Raw genomic sequence first — 20,974 nt, forward strand, 5'->3', positions numbered from 1 at the left:
TCTACCTTCAGGGTCATTCAACCTTGGCAGAATAGAGCCTGGGAATTTATCCTGTGTACAGTTACTTTCCTAAGCAAATGAGCTGGGGGGTCTCTGAGGCAACTGACCTCCATCTGTTCTTTCTGTATATTTTAAAAGAGAAATCGATGATGGGTGGACTGAGCTCTCTCTTGTCCCCAGAGACATAGTTCAAGTATTCTTGTTCAAGCATTTTTTTGCTTTCAGGTTTTCTTGCCTAGAGGATTCTAAGACCTTTTGGCTTTAGCTTGATTTTCTCAACTTATCTCTCAAAATTTTTCAGTAACAAAGCTCCTTCTTCAGGCAGTAGTTTATAGAGGCCACAATACAGGAATCAGAAAAACTCAGGATTTTATTAGCATATATTTATTTTATAACTTCACATTTATAACATTTTACTTTGTATACTGTCAATAAATGACAATGAAACCATTTTAATAAATACAAAAACACATGAAATTAGGGTGTCATGTTAACCACTGCATCACTTTGGTGGAACAGTATTAAAAATATACTTTAGAAAGATAAATGATCACAAGTGATACCTTTTAAAAAATGCTTTTCTTACAATCTCAGGATATTCTTCAGTTAAACTGAACCACAATCAGAAAAAATAAGTAATTATTTAAAAGTCAAACCTCTAACAATTGTCAACAACTGCTGGAAGAGTCATCACAAATATAAAAAACAACAAGCACTCAAATTTACAATAAGAGCTGAAACGGTTTCTAACACCAGGGTAGACTGGAAGTCAACTGGAAGCATATTAACTTGTTACCACACAACTGTCAGAACAATAAAGAAAGCATGCATTGAGCAGACAGGAACATCATGAAAATCCTAAGAGCTTCAGTGTATTGAGGGCTTTCTGTGTTCCAGATGTCATGCAACGTGCTTAAAAAGCATTAAGTCATTTGTTCATAACAACCGTGTACTCTCATCTTCTTATTTTTCAGATGGGGAAACTGATGTCTAGAGAAGCTAAGCAATTTGCTTACAGTATGCACAAATCTACCACAAGACTACACGTCAACTGTGGTGGAGCTTTGCCTAGCACATATAACTAAATGGTGCTCATCTGCACTGCACTCACACGCTTACGTGATACACAGGTCTGACCTAAATACACAGGTCTGATCTAAACAGCCATGTGGTGCTACCGCTTTTAAAATCTATGAACAAATTAAAAGAAGTTCGGATATGTACACAGATACCATAAAGGAAACTTTGCTCTAAGGTCTGCACAAAATGAGCCAATCTGGAAATAAAAGTAAACCTGGTGGTGAATGCTGATGTGTTAAAATTTGGTTATCAGCCCATTTGAATCTAGCTGCTATTTACTAGAGATTTGAAGAGTTTAGCCCGGGCATGGTGGCTCACACCTGTAATCCCAGCATTTTGGGAAGCTGAGGTGAGTGGATCACTTGAGGTCAGGAGTTCGAGACCAGCCTGGCCAACATGGTGAAACCCTGTTTCTACTAAAAATACAAAAATTAGCCAGGTGTGGTGGTGGGTGCCTGTAATCCCAGCTACTCGGGAGGCTGAGGCACGAGAATCGCTTGAACCTGGGAGGCGGAGGTTGCAGTGAGCTGAGATTGCACCACTGCACTCCAGCCTGGGCGATAGAGCAAGACCCAGTCTCAAAATAATAATAATGATAATTAAAAAAAAATAAAGAGTTTAAAATACATTTTGGAGATGGAACTGCTAGAAAATCTCTGCGGAACTGCAGAGCACAATTTGAAAGTCATCATGATGGTAGAGGATGGACTAGTGTGAGTCAGAAAGTTCTGGGCTTCTGTCTAGGCTCCATCACTTCTTAGCATTTTGGTGTTGAGGAGACCACTTAACCCATCTGAGCTTCAGTTTCTTTCTCTTTATAAACAGCAAAATTATACCACAACAGGGTGGCTGTATACATTCAACGAGATATACATGAAACACTTTGCACACAGTAGGCCCTCAATAAATGTGAGTTCCTTTTCTCTCCTCTTCGTCCTTTGTTGCCACTAAAAACCTTCTCTAAGCAAACCAGCCTGCTCACTAAATCCAAACCTGGCCTAAACACCCCTGCTCTCGAGCATGCTGTCCCCTCATGTCCCCCTTTCTTTGGGGACACCTCTCAGGCTGTGGACCTCTGGAAAGCAAAGCTTAGGTTGAGTCATCTGTGTCTTCAGGGCCCGACACAGCACCTAGTTCTAGGACCATCTATCTGACACCTAGCAGAAAGGCAGGAAGAACACTTCCCAGGTTAAAACAACAACAATGACAACAACAACAACAAAAATCTGCAGGCAGAGATGGTCCTATTCACTGGGTGATGACACTTTTACTGGGGTGATGAACTTACTTACACAAAGGGTTAGTTAGCCTTTTACCTGTCTAGATCATCGCCTCATCTAGACTGGAACCTCTCTGAGGGCAGGGCCCATTTTGTAGGTTTATAATTACTCAACTGCAGTTTATAGTTGTAGTCTTGTAACTCCTTGTACGGTGTCTCACAAAGCCAAGCACTCAGAGAGAATTTGTTGATTTGAGAAAGGAAAACACCTGACAAGTCAAACAGCTTTATTTTTCAAACATTACAAAAGGTATTTGTTTTTGACTGCCAATTCTTTCTTCTATAGTATGGGCCAATTCTGGTCTATTTGGGATTATTTAAAGAAAATTGGAAGTACAACTGTTTCAGATTCCTTCAGGCTTACTATCTAATATTTGGAGTTTAATCTTTCGTTCATTAATAATCTACATAGGGTCTAAGAAACTCCTAGATATTTTTTTCTTAAAACGAAAAATCAAGGGCCAGGCATGGTGGTTCATGCCTGTAATCCCACCACTTTGGGAGGCCGAGTTGGGCACATCATTTGAGCCTAGGAGTTCCAGACCAGCCTGAGCAACACAGCAAAACCCTGTCTCTACCAAAAATACAAAAGAATAGCTAGGCATGGTGGTGCATGACTGTAGTCCCAGGTACTTGGGAGGCTAAGGTGTGAGGATCACCTGAGCCTGAGCCTGGGAAGTCAAGGCTGCAGTGAGCCGAGATTGTTGTGCCACTGCACTCCAGCCTGGGTGATGAGAGTGAGACCCAAGAAATAAAGAAGAAAGAGAAAAAGAAAAAAGGAAAGAAGGAGAGGAGAGGAGAGGAGGAGAGAAGGAGAGAAGAAGGGAGGGAGGGAAGGAAGGAAGGAAGGTCAATAATTGGCTTTCATGCTTTGATTTCAGTCCCATACATTAAAGAAAAAGAATTTTTAAAGGTCTTAGCCCACTGGCTGTGGGTCCTGCCGCCAGGTGGTTTTCAGTCGTCTCCCTCATGATTCCAGCGGCCATAGCCATCTCCTTCCTCTGGCTCTTCAATACTCTCATTCTCAAAGGAGGCCTCTTCCTCCTCTTCTTCCCGTATTACCTTCATTAGCTCAAGGAAGCTGGGGGGCGGGCCCTGATCCTTCAGCTCCCTAAGCCGGCACCACAGCATCTGGTTAAGAGTGGCCCCAGCCATGACCTGCTCCAGGCGGACCTGGTCCGCAATACGCCGAGGGATGGCGCGTTTCTCCACTGCTCTCCGGAGCAGGGTTTCTAACCGTAACACATAGGCTGAGACCTTCTCTCCTTCCTCCTGATAGGTCTTCAGATACCTCACCTGGGCTGTCCTGCGGCTCTCTAGGCTCCCAAACACTTGCTTAAAGGCCTCCAAACACTCTTCTACACTGATGGACGGGTTGTCTGCCTGCACTATGTGCATGAGGTCCAGGGCAGGGCCCCGCAGGCTTTCCGCCAGCCACCTTTTCTTTTCTGCCTCTGTTACTGGCCACTCTTTGACTATCTCCGTGGCCTGTTCCAACCAGATATCAAAGGGCTCTTCCTCTGGGGCTGGGACAGCACTCCCCGAGAATACTCGCAGTTTCCGGTATCTCATGGGTAGCAGGGGCTGAGGCGCGTGTGCCATTGCCTGTCCCAACAAATGGGCCAGTAATTCTGGTGAGATGCAGGGCACTGTGGCTGGAGACACGCCCTCGTGCCCCAGTGCTCGAAACATGCCCGAGACCGTCTGCCCCTCTTTTTCTAGAAAGAGGTTCAATCTTTCAAGAAACTCAGTGTCCTGATTAGGGGTCTTAAAGATCACCTTCCAGACACCCCCCTTTCCCTGGACCTCACTGGGAATGGCCGAGACATCAGTATCTTCCAGAAGCTCTAGTAAGACAGCATTGGCATTCTCCTGCTTCCGGAATATCTTGCCAAGTAGTCTATACCTGCCCAGAGACTTTAAAGTCTCCTGAAGGACCTCCTGAATCTCAACCTCCTCATAGTCCGCCGGTATCCCCATAACCATCAGTGACTTCTGCTCATCCACACTCATTATCCTGCACCAGTCCTCTAACAGTGCCAGTGCCATTGTCCTAAGAATTGACCCACTCTGACTCTACGGGCACCAATTTGTTAGTGGTGCAGATATGCACTGACTTAGTATTGAAAATATCCTGGATGAGCTTCTAACCTTAGAACCCACCAATGAATGGGTCCCAGACTAGGTCACTCAAAGACAGTCACAAAGTTTTCTGGACAAATGACCCTGGCCTACTCAGTGGCAAGAACTCAGGACTTCTTGTCTTTAGGCCTGACCCAGGTGGACAGGTCCTGTCTCAGTTCTAACCACACCTCTGCCCGCAGCTCTGAAGTCCGGTTGCCAATGATTTTCTCAAAGATGCTGGCAGCCACGTGGTGCTGACCCTTCTCTGATAGTTGAGGCACCTGGGACAGCTGCTTTCTCCACAGCCTCCTGGTCTCTGATGTTTCGTCTCTCTCCAGTTGGTGGGAAAATGCCTTCCACTCTGGCACCCAGAACTCTTGGAGAGAAGCCTCCCAGCAGGGCGGCTTGGACCCCTGGTGAAACAATGTTCAGTATTACTACACAGCACTCTCTTTCCCTGGAAGCATCCATGCTCTAGTCTGGAATGGAACTGGGGGCAGATGGCGGTTCTGCTTTACACTGTGCTTGCATTTGTCTCACTCTGTCAGACCCCTTCTTTGCTCACTGTGACTTTTTTTCTCTTGAGGACTCCAGTGAAATCTGGTGTCCCCACCATATGCTCATCAGACCTGTTGATTAATGTCTGAGCCCCAGTTAAGGACAAGATTCAAGGTCTTTGCCATTGAAAGATGAAATCAGGAGATGTGGTTAAGTACCTGTTGATGTGTTCCCGAGTGTTCCGCGAGAGGTGAGGAGCTTATTTATTCACCTTTTAGCACAGGAAGACATCACCCACTTCCACACAGTGGTGTGTCTGGCTCTTAGCTCCAGCCAAGCCAAGCTGCCCTGTTACACATAAACAGTAAGAACAGGTATTTATGCTTCATGAATATTCAGTAGGAAGACCGTTAATGCACTTATTCAAAAATATGACAATCCTTCACAATACTACTCAATATTAAGTTGCTTTACCTCTTTGATTAACAAAACTAATGAGGAATCACTCAAACATTTAAAAATAGTTTAATCTAGGTATAACAATTCGGGGAAAAAAATCTCAGGGCCGACTAAGTTAAATTGGGAATTATGAATTAATTCTCTTTTGTTGTGTCTGTAAGGCTTTGCAAACACACATTTGGGCTTTGCTTTGCTATGAATGGTATGTGAAATAGTTTGAAGTTTTGTCCCCTCCAAATCTTATGCTGAAATGTGATCCCCAGTGTTGGAGGTGGGGCCTGGTGGGATGCGTTTGGGTCATTAGAGTGGATCCCTTATGAATGGCTTGGTGCCATTCTTGGGGTAATGAGTGGGTTCTTGTTCTATTAGCTTCCCTGAGATCTGATTGTTAAAAACAGACTGCCATCTCCCTCCCCTCACTCTTGCTCCCTTTCTTGCCACATCTCCTCCCTCTTTGCTTTCTGCTATGACTGGAAGCTTCCTGAGGGGTCACCAGATGCAGATGTCAGCACCATACTTCTTGTACAGCCTGCAGAACTGTGACCCAAATAAACCTCTTTCCTTTATAAATTATCCAGCCTCAGGTATTCCTTTATAGCAACACAAAATAGACTAAGACATTAAGTTACTAACACAACACTCTCCAAGCATTTGTTTCTGTTTCTGTTTTTTGAGACAGGGTATCACTCTGTTGCCTAGGCTGGAATGCAGTGGTGTATATACGGCTCACTGTAGCCTTGATCTCTCCTGGGCTGAAGCAATCCTCCCACCTCGACCTCCTGAGTACCTGGGACCACAGGCACATGCCACCATGCCTGGCTAGTTTTTTAATTTTGTGTAGAGACGGAGTCTCCTTACGTTGTTCAGCCTGGTCTCAAACTCCTGGGCTCAAGCAATCCTCCCGCCACAGCCTCTCACAGTGCTGAATTACACACTTGAACCACCACACCTAGCCTTTCCTAACATTTGAACTTTAACCCATCATTTGAGAAAAAAGAAAAAAAGAGGAAGCACACCTATCAAGGATTTTGTTCTGGAGAACCTGTGAGGATTAGAGAACTAAAAAAATTAGAGTTGGCCAGGCGTGGTGACTCATGCCTGTAATCCCAGCACTTTGGGAAGCCGAGGCAGGTAGATCACCTAAGGTCAGGAGTTCGAAACCAGCCTGGCCAACATGGCCAAACCCCGTCTCTACCAAAAATACAAAAATTAGCTGGGTGTGGTGGCGCGTGCCTGTAATCCCAGCTACTTGGGAGGCTGAGGCAGGAGAATCGCTTGGACCTGGGAGGTGGAAGTTGCAGTGAGCCGAGATTGCACCACTGCACTCTAACCTGAGTAACAGAGCAAGACTTTGTCTCAAAAAAAAAAAAAAAGTTAGAGTTCCTAATACCTCCCAGTTACTGCTGCAGAGTGTGTGTTAAGGGGCTACAACCATTTCCCCCTTGGCCTAAACATCTTCATCAATTCGAATGGGGGCCATACGTCACAGTGCTGTCCTGTAACTCTATCAGCAGTGCTCCTGCTGTGGGCACATCTCCTGAGTCTTCTGGGAGGTGCTGAAGGCACCAGGGGTGCCAGAGAGCCAGGAGGGCAAAATGCTGCTTCACCCCTGTGCCCAGGAGCCCCAGAGACCTGAGACTGCTGACTTCTCTATGCCTGACTTTTCCTTTCTAAAATGTGGGGACTGTGGAGGAGGGCCAGGTGCAGTGCCTTACACCTGTAAACCCAGCACTTTGGGAGGCCAAGGCGGGGGGATCACTTGAGCCCAGGAGTTTGAGACCAGCAACATAGTGTGACCCTGTCTCTACAAAAAGGAAAAATAAAAAAATCAGCTGGGCGTGTGGCACTCGCCTGTAGTCCCAACTACTTGGGAGGCTGAGGAGGGAGGACTGCTTAAGCCGAGCGGGTCAAGGCTACAGTGAGCTGTGTTTGCACCATTGCATTCCAGCCTGGGTGACAGTGTGAGACTCTGTCTGAAAACAAAAACAAAAATAAAAAAAACAGCTAGGGGCAACATTCCTCCCCACTGGGATATTTAGAGGAAACAGGGAATGTAAAAAGACACTGCCCAGGAAAAAGCATCTCTACGGTCTACAGAATGACTGCTATGCTGAAGTTAGGCTGTCTTCAGATGACTCTTTCTCCCAATGTGACCTGCAGTGTGACCTTCAAATAAAAACATGGCAAGAAACACCCTTGATATACAATAGGGCCACGGACGGAAATATCTGGATATGGTAGAAATAGAAAAACTTTGTATTTTCTCACATAAAGGGGGTCACAGGACAAGCTGGAAAAGAAGCCAGACTTTGAGGTGGAAGACCCCACTGGAACTGTTGGATCACTTAACTAAATACCCAACCTTGGCTATGCGCCCCAAGCTCTCTAAATCTGTTTCCTAACCTGGAAAGCAGTGCTGATAAGGCACGCATCTCACAGTGGGGCTGTGAGTAGGAAATGATGTAATTCAGTTGGAAGCGCTTTTTTCAAATGCTTTATTCAAATGCAAAGCACATCAGGCGCTAAGTCCAAAATGCCGCCTCCGGTTCTCTCAGCCCCTCCACTCCTATATTCTTCTTCCTCAGTCTCCGTTTCTCATTCGGAGACGCCTTTCCACCTATCACGGTGGGCTGATCTTCAAACTGCGACTGGTTGTCCACCAGATGTAACTATATTCACCAAACTATCTCTCACAATTGGACGGTGGGGGTGGTTGGTAACCGCATTTAATCCTGGGCTGACAATGGGACTGGATCCCTGGTTACACGGCCCTACGCGGTGGCCCTGCGGTAAACGGCCTCTCAGCCCAAACCCACCCTGGTTACTGAGCATGCCCAGAACTCCCTCCCGGGCCACCAAAGGAGGGGCACCATTTCTGCAGGGTTTTGCCACTGTGGAAAGAGAGGCGGAGCTGTCATCGCGCAGAGGCAGGGACTGATACGCGGAAAGGACGTGGAGACGGGAAAAAGCAATGAAGGACCCGCACTGACCGTGTTAGGCACACAAATCTAATTACCCCCTGGTTACTTACCAACCCGGTGGCCGTGGCTCACCTACTGCACACACACACCAAGTTCCTACACACCTTTCTCCTGCTTGGCCCCACACAATTCATGCACTCACAGCCCACATCCTACCTCCTACTCCGCACCAGATGCGCACCCGCACTTACTCCCCAAACACGTGGCATCTGGTAACCTGGGAAACGCCGCGGCTGTGGCGCAGTGCGCAACAGGGCGGGGGAATCAGGCGGGGCACTGGGGCAAGGGGAAAGCTGGAGATTTGGGGAGGGGGGTTCAATTTGTTTTTTCCCTCACTTTTTTTTTTTTTTTGGTGGGGGAAGAAGAATAAACCAAATCGCGACACGTTCCTGCGCCCTTCTTGGCGCAGTGGCGCAGACACGGTCCAAGGCGCCTTGCGCAATAGAGCCGGTCTGCACCCCCTCTTTAAGTCGTGGCACTGGGCTGGAATTCCCGACTTCACTCTTTGCTACACCCCCATAGACCGCAGACCTGCGTCTCTTTATATATTCCACTCCCATCTGCTACGCCCCTCTGCATTTCTTCCCGCCATGTTGTGTGCCCCCCCACTCCTCCGTCACCCCAACCACACCAAAGTGGATGCACGAAGCGGGAACCTTCTCGTTTCCGTCTCTGCTCCCTGCAGCCTGCCAAGGCCAGTGGACAAACTGAAGCTTGGTTGTCCTGCGTCTTGGCTGCTCCCCTCCTGTCCACCCTGCCTGTGCTATCCTTGTTCATCTTCAGTGCCATCCCCCTTCCCACACCCTGAGTAGCCTGGCGCCCGGCTTGTCTCCTTTTCCCATCCATCAGCTCACACCCAGGGTAACGGGGCGGGACCCCTATCCACAGTGCGCCCTCGCCCCCGGCCCACCTCCGCCATGCGGCGGGGCAGAGGCGCCTGGGCCAGGCAGGTGGAGGAGATGGGCACTGGGGCCGGGGGCTGCGTCCTCGGGTCCTCACTCCGCGTGCCCTGCCCGATACTTACCCAGGCGCGGAGAGCGGTCAGCGGGCCCTCCGCTACGCATCCATTAGCTGGTGGTCTGGCCGCTTCACTTCCGGAGCGCGGGGCTAGGGGCGGTGCCGCCCTCCCCTCTCTCTCCTTCCCTCCCCTCCAGCCCTCCCCTGCGCGCCGCTCCCCTCCCCGGCGCCGCGCCCCGCCCGCGCCTCCCTCCTCCCCGTGCTGCCGGGAACTGGCAGCCTCTCGGCTCCCGCAGCCGCAGCGGACGCCCTCCCAGATCCAACTTTGCCGCTTCCCCGAGCTCGCGCTGTAGCCGCGGGGGGCGTGGGCAGGGAGGGGAGAAGCGGGGTCAGGGGGAGGGACCGGGAGGGTGGGTCGCCGGCTCGCCAGCCCTCCTTCCTTTCTGTGCACCTTGCGGTGGGCGGCGAACGGCAGCCGCGGCAGCAGCTAGGGGTCTTGTGCACACAGCGAGGGAGACTTAGGGACTGGCAGACGGACGGACGGACGGCGAGGACCCTCCCCGAGCCCCCGAGCCATGGCCGAGAGAAAGCAATCCGGGAAGGCGGCAGAGGACGAAGAGGTCCCTGCCTTTTTTAAAAACCTGGGCTCCGGCAGCCCCAAGCCCCGGCAGAAATTCTGTGGCATGTTCTGCCCGGTGGAAGGGTCCTCGGAGAACAAGACCATCGACTTCGACTCGCTGTCGGTGGGCCGGGGCTCGGGGCAGGTGGTGGCTCAGCAGCGGGACGTCGCCCACTTGGGCCCGGACCCGCAGCCGCCGTACTCGCGGCAGGGCCGGCGCGCCGGCGGGGAGCCATCTGTTGAATCGGGCCGGAAGGTGGAGATCCGGAGGGCCTCAGGCAAAGAAGCCCTGCAGAACATCAACGACCAGGTCGGTGTGGGGGTGGGGGGTGGAGACGGAGGACGGGGCGCGGGGATCGCCCCTCCCTCGCCCCTGAGCCCGGCACGCCCGCCTTCATGCCCCGCCCTGGACCTCGCCTCCCGCATCTGCACGCGCACACCGCCCTACCCGCCCTTTCTCCGCGCAGGGTGCGGCGAGGCTCGGGCTGGGCGGTGGGCGGCCGTGCGCCCACAAAGGCTGCCCGCGTCTCCTTGAGCTTGAGAGGTGGGGGGTGGGCATAGGGGATGGGCTGATCCCCTGCTGGGGCGGGCGGTGGTCGCTTGGGAGGGGGTTGGCCGCGGTTCCATTCTTCTGAAACCCTCCCGGGCGGCTTCCGATTGCATCTGCGGCTGGGTGCCCCACCCTTTTTTGAGGCGGCTCAGAGCGTGCGGTGGAGGCTTTGCGTGAAGGCCCGCGGCTCCCCTGTGGTCGGGAGGGGCGGGGGTTCCGACGGCCGCTCCCCGCAGCCTCCGCCAGCGCCTTCTGAGCTCACGTCCCGAGCTCCGAGGCCAGGACCACGGTCAGCGCCCCCCGGACCCCACTCCGAGCACCGCACCGCCCTTGACTCCTGCTCGCAGCGTGGGAAGAGCCAGGGAGGCCGTGGAGTCGCCCGAGGAAACCGAGACGCTCCTAAATAGCCTATGTGGGGAACAAAGTTCCATTAAGTGTCTCAGCCAGGGCTTCACAGAGCGCTCCCCAAACCGCTATGTGGGAGGCGCTTTAGGAAGCGGGGAACTAAGTGGATTATGTTCAAAGGGTCAAAAAGACAAGAAAAGGGGGAAAACCCCTCACATTCGAAATAGACTGTCGAAGAAGACTAAACCCCCTCTTATTGTGTTAATGGGGAAAACAAAGGCCAATTTGGTCACGCTTGATTTTAGAAAATGTTTGTCACTTTCTGACAAATACGAACAGTGAGCATTTTCAGCGCAGTAATAATCTCACACCACAATTCTTTCTTTATCTGAGTGATCCTTACACCGGTGTAATTCTTTTCCACAGCCTTAATTTCTTAACTGATAATTTACAATGCAAAATGTTTTAACACGTTTTCTGTTTCTTTCTCATGCCTGCTGGTAAAAATGAGAAGTCAATCAATGAATGATTATTGATTGAATACCTATTGTGCGCCTTGCCTTGTAGGGCAGGGGGAAGGTTAGTTATACAAAGTGCAAGAGGTTTTCTTCTTCTCAGAGGGCTTCCAGAGTAGTTGGGAGTGGTCTATACATATTCAGCGAGGGATTCCACAAGCATTTACATTTGTGTACTTAGAGTGACAGCCTTTGAGAACAATTCAGAATTGGTGTTGATGGTTGGGGCATGATTTGACTGTTTGCCGATGTGACGTAGACTTTTGCAGCTTTTGACTTTTGTAGGGTCAAGTCTAGGAAAAATAAGCCATTTGCTGTCGTTTGTAAAAGGTGACATAACTAATAATTTATATCCACCCCCAGCCCTGCCCTCTAATTTATTCATATAAGGGAGTGTCTCATATCCATATTTCACTATGAGTCAACCAAAAGAACCTAAATCCAAAACACTTGCTTTGTTCCAAGTGATCAGACAATTGAAGTAAAAGTTTCTAATAATGTAACTCACACTGAAAGCTGAGTGAGTGTGTGTGAAACACTTCCCTATGTGAATACACTGAGTGAGGGCCAAAATTATATAGCATCACGGTTGAGTGAGTAGCCTCATGCATGGCGAGTTGTGCTGGTGATTCTGATGTCCTAGAGGAAGCAGAAAAACAACTGGAGAATAAAGAAGAAATCATGTAAAAAATGGCAGATCAGAGGATAGGGGTTGAAAGTGGCCACCCCTGTCATGAATTAGAACTCAAGTTTGAAAGGCATAGTTTCATCGGGTTGAATAACACTTCTTTTTCCTTGGTCATTTGGAAGCTTAGATATTTGAAATTCTAAATTGTCAAACTAAGGCACACAGAGGGAGAGATTTGAAGAGAAAATACTCAAACAAACCGCAAGGGAGTTTCAGATTGCAATCCACATTGGCTTCAGTTGCCCAGTTATTAGTAACAGAGGGCGATTCTAGCTTGGCCTTTCTGCAGCACCTTCCCCTGAATTTTCATGTTTAATCTTGTCTTATCATATAAGGCCTATTCAATGAGATTTTGTCATTCATGACTAAGAGCATTTACCTGGATCAGTACTTGCAATGTTTCAATATTTCATGTCTGTACAAAAGGGGAAAGGCTGTGGCTATATATGTGTTTATATTTATAACAATGTGACTTCCGAAAAGCTTAATTGGCCCACCATTTTGACTGAGTTGACTTGTCATTAGTTTTCAGCGAATGAGTTGGGTGAGTGCCAGCATCTCTGTGCATTCTAATTGGAAGCCCTGGCACAGAGAAAGGTGGGGGAGATTGAGAATGGGTGGATCCTGGGACCCTGACTCACACCATCCCTCCTCTCTTGCAGCTTTATTTATGTGTTACTAATGTATGGTCAGATGTGGCTTTGCTCATCTGTTGCACTAAGAGGCTTGCTGTTCCCCTAACAAGGCTTTGGGAAGGGAGAGAATAGGCTTCCTTGACCCACATGCCACATGGCTCATGGAAGATGAGAGATGTTGGACATGTGTATTTGCAGGAACTAAATGAAATTATGATCAGAGTGTGAGCCAGACAGCAGCAGAAAGCGATGGGTGTGGCGTGACTTGGCATGTCAGATTTTGGCAGAGAGAAAGAGCTGGCATAGTGGTTGTGAATGGGGAAAGCCTCTATCTTGTTACTCTCTTTTCCCTGTAAGTCCACTTTGGGCTTCAGTGAGGTTACATTGATCACCACCTTGAAAGACTCCGAGCCTCTTGGAAGAGGGAGAAGAAAGGCATCTCTGTTGGCCCAATCCTCCCTTGTCAGTGCCCAGGGGTCCTTCAGCCTCTTCCCTTCCTCCTAGGAACTTCCTCCATTCCACCCCAGACACCGTGTAGCGAGATCCAGTGGCTCCACCAGCAATACTGGACCATAAGAATGCTTTCCAAAGGGGCCTCTAGGCCCTTTTCCCAGCAGCAAACAACCTATGCAGGCTGGAGTGACAGGGAGTGATTCTCCTCCTCTCCAGGGCAGGTGCCACTGAGTGAACTGCACAGTGCTGCTCAGCTTGGCAATGTTACTGAGTCTGTGAAGTGCTTTCTGGTGCTCCCTTCCATCTGGGTCCCCATCCCTTCTCCCTGTGTTGAGTCTCTTCTGGCCCTGGGAGCCCAGTGCTGTGCTGCCCTCTAACTGTACAACATCATCCCTACTCCATCCCCATAGGATGCCCCTTCTAGACCTTTCTTCTTCCAAAGGGCAACAGGTTCTAAAATCACTCTTGGCCTCCCTTCTCCCATGCAGAATTCTTAACTTGCATTAATCTTAGTTAAAGAGAAATTCCAATGATTAAAGCCATCTGCTCCTCAGGCAAACAACTGATGTGCAAGTTGTCCCCAGAGATCTGTGTTTGATAATAGACTAGCCTGTTAAACAAAACGCATGTGTGGTTAGTGGGGTGTGTGGTGGAGATTTGGAATAAAGGCAATACCTTGATACTTTACAGGTCATATTGGTTCAAAACAGGAGATACAAGCATTTGTGTGTTCAGGATTCCAAAAAACCTAAGACCCACCTGGGTTCAAAAGGAGGAAAGTGGGGGTGGAGGGTAATTGGAGAGGGGAAGGAAAGGATGAAAATCCATAATTATTGTTTGCTCTTGATTTCCCAGCTGGTTATTGAACTAATCATATAATTAGTTAAATTAAAAAATAATTTTTACATAACATAAAATTTGCCACCTTACCCATTTTTAAGTGTACAGTTCAATGGTGTTAAGTGTATTCACATTGTTGTGCAACCAATCTCCAGAACTTTTTCATCCCTCCAAGCTGAAGTTCTGTACCATTAAACACCAACTTCTCGTTCCACCTCTTCCCAGCCCCTGGCAACCACCATTCTCTTTTCTGTCTCTGCCAGCTTGACTACTCTAGACTCCTCATATAAGTGAAATGACACCGTTTATGTTCTTTGCGACTGGCTTATTTCACTTAGCATAATGCCCTTAAGGTTCATCTATGTTGTAACATGTGACAGAGTTTCCTTCCTTTTTATGGCTGAATAATATTTCTATAATTAGTTAAATTATAACAAGTCTTTAATGATTTAAAAAGTTGTTATTCAATTAATTGGCCTGCAATAATTAATTGTGGCAGGAAGTAAGAAGGATTAGATTTGGGACGAAATAGGCTTCCCCAGGTCTGGGGCCTATAATCTAACTAGAAGAAAACTCCTACCAGCTAGCCAGCATCTACCATCTTTCTCCTTGGAGCTCAGGGATGGAGAAGAGAATTGCTGTCATTGAACCGCTAGTGACAACTTCTGGCCATGACCTTTGCATAGTTGCATATGCAATGTTATGTGGTTCACAAACTCATGGCTCTGTACCATGGAAATCAGGGTGAGGCTGGGGAGTTTTTCCAGCCTAGTAAAGACAGGCCACATATTCCAGGGTCCTTTGATGCAAGCATCCCTCTTTACTTTCTTGAGCAAGAAGGGGAAGTCAGAATTGTTTATGGATTCAAATGTGTACCATCATTGAATGTCGGAGCTTGCAGGAGACCTAATGGTTGTTTAATTACCTCATTCTAGAAGTGAAGAAAGTGATGTTCTGAAAACTACTTCATTGCTTGGAGCCCAGGTGATAGTCCCAGGACTGGGAGAGAGGTCTCTTGTTTTCAGTCCCACTGCAGTCCTCTACCAGTAAAGCCATGTGATTTATGTAGCATTATATAACTCTAGAATGTGCTTTTAAATTCTAGATTCTACATTTTAGAATGTTTAGAGTATATTATTCTATTAATAAAACCTTGCCCCAACACTGTCTGATACAGGCATTATTTACTTTCTGTAAATAAGGAAACCGAGATTTAGTGATATTTACTTAGCCAATTCCTAAGGTCTTACTATTTAGTAAGTATGTAAACTAGGATTTGAACTAATATTTCCTAATCTAGTATCATATTTCTTCCAATATTCAATTCTGTGGCTGAGTTACACTGCCAGAGATATGTAGTAAACATAAGAGTACAATTTAATTTTACAGGCAAAATATTTTACATCCCATTAAAGTCCATATTTTCTATGTGGTAAGTCCTGTGCTAAATGCTTGGTATGGACTATTTTATTAATTCTAAGATGACTCTATTAAGTAGGTGTTACTCTTATTCTTATTTTGCAAATGAAATATATAAAGGTAAAAGTAAATTGTAAAATGATAGGGTTTGGCTGTGTCTCCACCCAAATCTCATCTTGAATTGTACTCCCATAATTCCCACATGTTGTGGGAGGGACCCGGTGGGAGATAATTGAATCATAGGGGCAGTTTCCGCCATACTGTTCTCATTGTAGTGAATAAGTCTCACAAGATCTGATGGTTTTATAAGGGTTTTCCCCTTTTGCTTGGTTCTCATTCTCTCTTGCCTGCTGCCATGTAAGCCATGCCTTTCGCCATCTGCCAGGATTGTGACGCCTCCCCAGCCATGTGCAACTGTGAGTCCATTAAACCTCTTTTTCTTTTTTTTTTTTTTTTTTTTTTTTGAGACGGAGTCTTTCTCTGTACCCCAGGCTGGAGTGCAGTGGCACAATCTCGGCTCACTGCAAGCTCCGCCTCCCGGGTTCACGCCATTCTCCTGCCTCAGCCTCCCGAGTAGCTGGGACTACAGGCACCCGCCAACACGCCCGGCTAATTTTTTGTATTTTTAGTAGAGACGGGGTTTCACCGTGTTAGCCAGGATGGTCTCGATCTCCTGACCTCGTGATCCGCCCGCCTCGGCCTCCCAAAGTGCTGGGATTACAGGCTTGAGCCACCGTCCCCGGCCTAAACCTCTTTTTCTTAATAAATTACCCAGTCTTAGGTATGTCTTTATTAGCAGGGTGAGAACAGACTAATACATAAAGCAACTTACTAATGAAAAGCCAGAGGCAGGGCCTGAACCCCAGGAATATATGACTAGAGAGCTTTTTCTATCACTCTGATATATACTGATTTGCTTTTGATATTAATTATTTTTTCTCATTTTATCTCCAAATAATGTATTCTTGCAAAAAAGTTCTGAATGCCTGTTTTTTTTTTTTTTTTCTCAATGTACTCTTTGGAGCCACTTATAAAATGGACTGTTGATTTGTCTTTATGAATGTGCCCTAAACTGCTGACATTCTGTCTATCATTTATTAAAACACAAGAAATGTCTTCAAATATCCCTGGGACACAAGCCAACTGTGATAGTATGAATGATATGCTTTTTAAGATTAGAAATTAGAGCAATGTGATGACAGTGTAATTTTTCTACTTGATGTAAATCATTGTCTTAGGCTGTGATAACAAATTACCATGACCAGGTGGCTTGAACAAGAAACATTTATTTCTCATGGTTCTGGAGGTTGGGAAGTCCCAGATCAATATGCTGGCAGATCTGGTGTCTGTGAGGGCCCACTTTATGGTTTCCAGATTGCCATCTTCTTCTTGTGTCCTTACATAGTGGAAGGGGCCAAGGGAGCTTTCTGGAGTCTCTTTTGTAAGGCCACTAGTCCTGCTTATGAGGGCTCCACCCTCATGGCCTATGTACCTCCCAAAGGCCCTACCTGCTGATACCATTCCATTAGGGGTCAGGATTTCAACATAGGAATTTTGGAGAGGGGAACACAAACACAAAGTCCATAACAATCATGAAATACAAGCTAATGAAACTAATGAAAGAGTCATCAATAAAAGCATTGGCAAGTAGGACTGGTGGACACTTGATTTAGTTGGTTGCAGCTGGTGGTAACCTAGTACCATAGGTACTGAATACAAATACTGTCTTATGTGCAAGTGCCTGGTCTTAAAGGTGGTTTGTGTTTGTTTTTGAGAATACACAGACAACCTGCATGGGCTCTGATTCTGAGGGCACTCTGCAGAAAGCACTGAGTGAAGCCAGCTGGTAGTCCTGGCTCTGCCATTGACTGACTGTGTGACCTGCAAAGTCATCTAACCTCAGTGGTCATTGGGCTGTCCTAGGAATCTCTGATGTTCCTTCTATCCATTTCCACTGAAGGCTCTGAAAGAAAGCTGTGCTGCCCATGGCTGTTCTTTTTTTTTTTTTCTTATAATCGAGGCAAAATTGACTTAACATAAAATTCTCATTTTGGCCGCTTTGAAGTGCACAATTTAATGGCTTTTACTGCATTCACAGTGTTGCGTAACCATTGCCACTGTTTAATTCCAGAACATTTTCATCACCCCTCCAAAAGAAACTTTATACCATTAAGCAGTCACTTTCCTTTTCCCACTCCCCCCATCCCCCAGCAATCACTAATCTGCTTTCTGCTTTTTTTTTCCTGAGTGGATTTGCCTATTCCAGACATTTCATAGACATGGAACCACAAAAAAGCCTTTTGTGTCTGCTTTTGTTTTTCACTTAGTATAATGTTTTCAAGGTTCATCTATGTTGTAACATGTATGAGTGCTTCCTTCATTTTTAGGGCCGAATAATGTTCCATTGTTTTGTATGTATCCTATTCATTAGTTTTTCCAATTACTTGATGGACATTTGGGTTGTTTCCCTTTTGGCTATTAGGAATAATACTGCTATTAACATTTTTTTACAAGTTTTTGTTGAAATATATGTTTTCAAGTCCGGACACAGTGGCTCATGCCTGTAATCCCAGCACTTTGGGAGGCCAAGGTGGGCAGATCACTTGAGGTCAAGAGTTTGAGATCAGCCTAGCCAACATGGTGAAACCCCATCTCTACTGAAAATACAAAAATTAGCCAGGCACGGTGGCACACGCCTGTAATCCCAACTATTCAGGAGGCTGAGGCATGGGAATCGCTTGAACCCAGGAGCTGGAGTTTGCAGTGAGCCAAGATTGTGCCACTGCACTCCAGCCTGGGCAACAGAGTGAGACTCCCTGTCTCAAAACAAACAAACAAACAAACAAACAAATGTTTTCAGTTTTCTTGTGTTCTGCCTAGAAGTAGAATTGCTGGTCATATAATAACTCTATGTTTAGCTCTTTGAGGAACTTCCACACTCTTTTCTGTAGAAGCTGTACCATTTTACATTCCCACCAGCAACATTTGAAGGTTCCAACTTCCGCACATCGTGGCCAACACTTGTTATTTTCCTCATTTTGGTTATAACCATCAGGTGGGTGGGGATTGGTATCTCATTGTGGCTTTAATTTGCATTCCCTAATGACTAATAATGTTGAGCATCTTTTCTCGTGCTTTATGGGCCATTTGTGTGTCTTCTTTGGAGAAATGTCTATTCAAATCTTTGTCCATTTTTTTTAGCTGGGTTATTTATCATATTGTTAAATTGTATGAATTCTTTATGTATTCTAGATACTAGGCCCCTATCAGATCTATAGTTTGCAGATATTTTCTCCCATTCTGGGGGTTATCTTTTTACTTTTTTGATGGTATACAAAAGTTTTAAATTTTGATGAAATCCAATTTATCTATTTTTTCTTTTGTTGCTTATGCTTTTGGTATTATACTATCCACGGCTGTTCTTAAAAACTGCTGGATCATCTGAAATCTAGCAAAAGAGTTCCAGTACCTAATTTCCTAGAATCATGTAACTAAATCCTTGGGAAGCTTTGGAATTCATTTAGAATAGCATTTGTAGTAGCTCAGTATTCTTGAGTGTTTTGTGCACTGAATAAGCCTGATTCTTCTATCTGAAGATCTTGTTCATATGTAAAAAACTCCTTCTTTGTGTGTGCATATATATGTATGTATACGGACTTACAGGTATATATATATATATATATATACATTTTTAATAAAACTTAAAATTTGCTTTCTAATCCAATGATTTGGGAGTGGCAGGGATGGTGTTGAGGAAGGCAGCAACCAACAAGCTGAGTTTTAAACTAATAAATTTGGGAAAATAAATGTTCAATTAAAAAATTATATTGTAATAACTACACATAACATAAAATTTACTGTCTTAACAATTTTAAATGTACAGTTCAGTAATGTTAAGTATATTCACATTGTTGTGCAACCAATCATCAGAATTATTTTCATTTTGCAAAACTGAAACTTTGTACCCATGAAGCAACAACTCTGCATTCCCATCTCCTCCCAGCCCCTGGCAATCACCTTTCTACTTTGTGTCTCTGTGAATTTGACTACTTTAGGAACCTCATGTAAGTGGAATCAAAGAGTATGTGTCTTTTTTTGACTAGTTTATTTCACTTAGCATAATGTCCTCAGTTTGTTCAGGTTGTAGCATGTGTCAGAATTTCCTTACTTTTTTTTTCTTTTTTTCTTTAAGAGACAGGGTCTTGCTCTGTCACCCAGGCTGGAGTGTAGTGGTGCCATCATAGCCTACTGTAACCTTGAACTCCTGGGCTCAAGCAATCCTCCTGTCTCAGCCTGCCAAATCACTGGGATTACAGGCATAAGCCACTGCTCCTGGCCCAGAATTTTTTTCCTTTTTAAGGCTGAATTTAAAAAACAAGACTGAAGATATTCTATTGTATGTATAGACCACGTTTTGTTTATTTGTTCATTTATTCATCAATGGACAATTGGGTTGTCCATCTTTTAGTTCTTGTGAATAATGTTGCTATGAACATGGCTATGCAAATATCTATTTGAGAACTTGCTTTCAATTCTTTCGAGTGTGTACACAGAAGTGGAATTGCCAGATAATTTGGTAACTATTTAATTTTTAAAGGAAACTACTATATAGTTTTCCACAGTGGTTACACCATTTTACGTTCCCAACAACAGTTCCCACGGTTTCCAGTGTCTCCACATCCTCGCCTGTACTTATTTTTTGGTAGGTTCCTGTTTGTTTGTTTTGATAGGCATCATCCTACTGGATGAGAGATGGTGTCTCATTGTGGTTTTGTTGAGCATCTTTTCACAAAAGATTATGTCCTTTGCTGAACAGACATTCTGATTTCAATTTTTATTTTGTTCTTTTTTAAAGAAATAATAAAAGAGTACCATGTTTATTGTAGATGACATTGATAAACAAATTTTTAAAAAGAAAAAATCATCCATAATCTTACTACGTAAAAATAACCACTGATAGTATTTTGTTGCATTATATTTTCCAGGCTTTAAATTTCCATTAAAAATGAATGAGGGCCGAGTGCGGTAGCTCATGCCTGTAATCTCAGCACTTTGGAAGGTCGAGGTGGGCGGATCACCTGAGGTCAGGAGTTTAAGACCAGCCTGGCCAACATAGCAAAATCCCGTCTCTACTAAACATACAAAAATTAGCTGGGCATGCGTGGTGTCGTGCACCTGTAATCTCAGCTACTTGGGTGGCTGAGGCAGGAGAATCACTTGAACCTGGGAGGTGGAGGTTGCAGTGAGCTGAGATCGTACTGCTGCACTCAAGCCTGAGGGACAGAGAGAGCCTTTGTCTCAAAAAAAAAAGAGAGAGAGAATTACTGTTTTTCAATATTCCTGACATCACTAGATATTATAGTTCTTGGAGCTATTTCCCAAATTTATAGGTGGCAAATAGTATCCTGTTGTTTGACGGTTTTCCTATCTGTGTTCATATTTCCGACTGCGATTTGTAAAAATTACATGTTAAAATGTATTCATTTTAATGTCATCTGCTACATATTTTTCTTAGTTTTCTTCTAATTTTTA

At 45.7% G+C, this 20,974-nt stretch overlaps 2 protein-coding genes across 3 annotated transcripts in view; one reads left to right on the plus strand and one right to left on the minus strand.

Moving 5' to 3' along the window:
* Nucleotides 1–368: 368 nt before the first annotated feature.
* PNMA2 (PNMA family member 2) lies at nt 369–9,586 on the minus strand. The gene is made up of 3 exons (XM_055295763.2): nt 9,446–9,586; nt 5,200–5,329; nt 369–4,896 (listed from the first exon to the last, which is right to left on the minus strand). The coding sequence occupies exon 3, from the start codon at nt 4,406–4,408 to the stop codon at nt 3,314–3,316; it is 1,095 nt and encodes a 364-aa protein (XP_055151738.1). The 5' UTR covers nt 4,409–4,896; nt 5,200–5,329; nt 9,446–9,586; the 3' UTR covers nt 369–3,313.
* A 52-nt stretch (nt 9,587–9,638) lies between these two features.
* DPYSL2 (dihydropyrimidinase like 2) overlaps nt 9,639–20,974 on the plus strand; it is a 122,979-nt gene continuing 111,643 nt past the window's right edge. Inside the window, exon 1 of one of the 2 annotated variants that reach the window (XM_055295759.2) lies at nt 9,639–10,307. In XM_055295759.2, the coding sequence (XP_055151734.1) occupies nt 9,954–10,307 (354 nt within the window). In that variant the 5' untranslated portion in view covers nt 9,639–9,953. Of the gene's footprint in view, nt 10,314–20,974 lie in introns of both variants that reach the window. The other variant, XM_055295760.2, reaches the window with a different exon arrangement.

This window comes from Symphalangus syndactylus, chromosome 10 (assembly GCF_028878055.3).
Source record: "Symphalangus syndactylus isolate Jambi chromosome 10, NHGRI_mSymSyn1-v2.1_pri, whole genome shotgun sequence".
Taxonomy (NCBI): Eukaryota; Metazoa; Chordata; class Mammalia; order Primates; family Hylobatidae; genus Symphalangus; species Symphalangus syndactylus.

Excerpts from the sequence above, each read along its gene's own strand:
- PNMA2 (XM_055295763.2), bottom strand. The coding sequence starts at position 4,408 with ATGGCACTGGCACTGTTAGAGGACTGGTGCAGGATAATGAGTGTGGAT.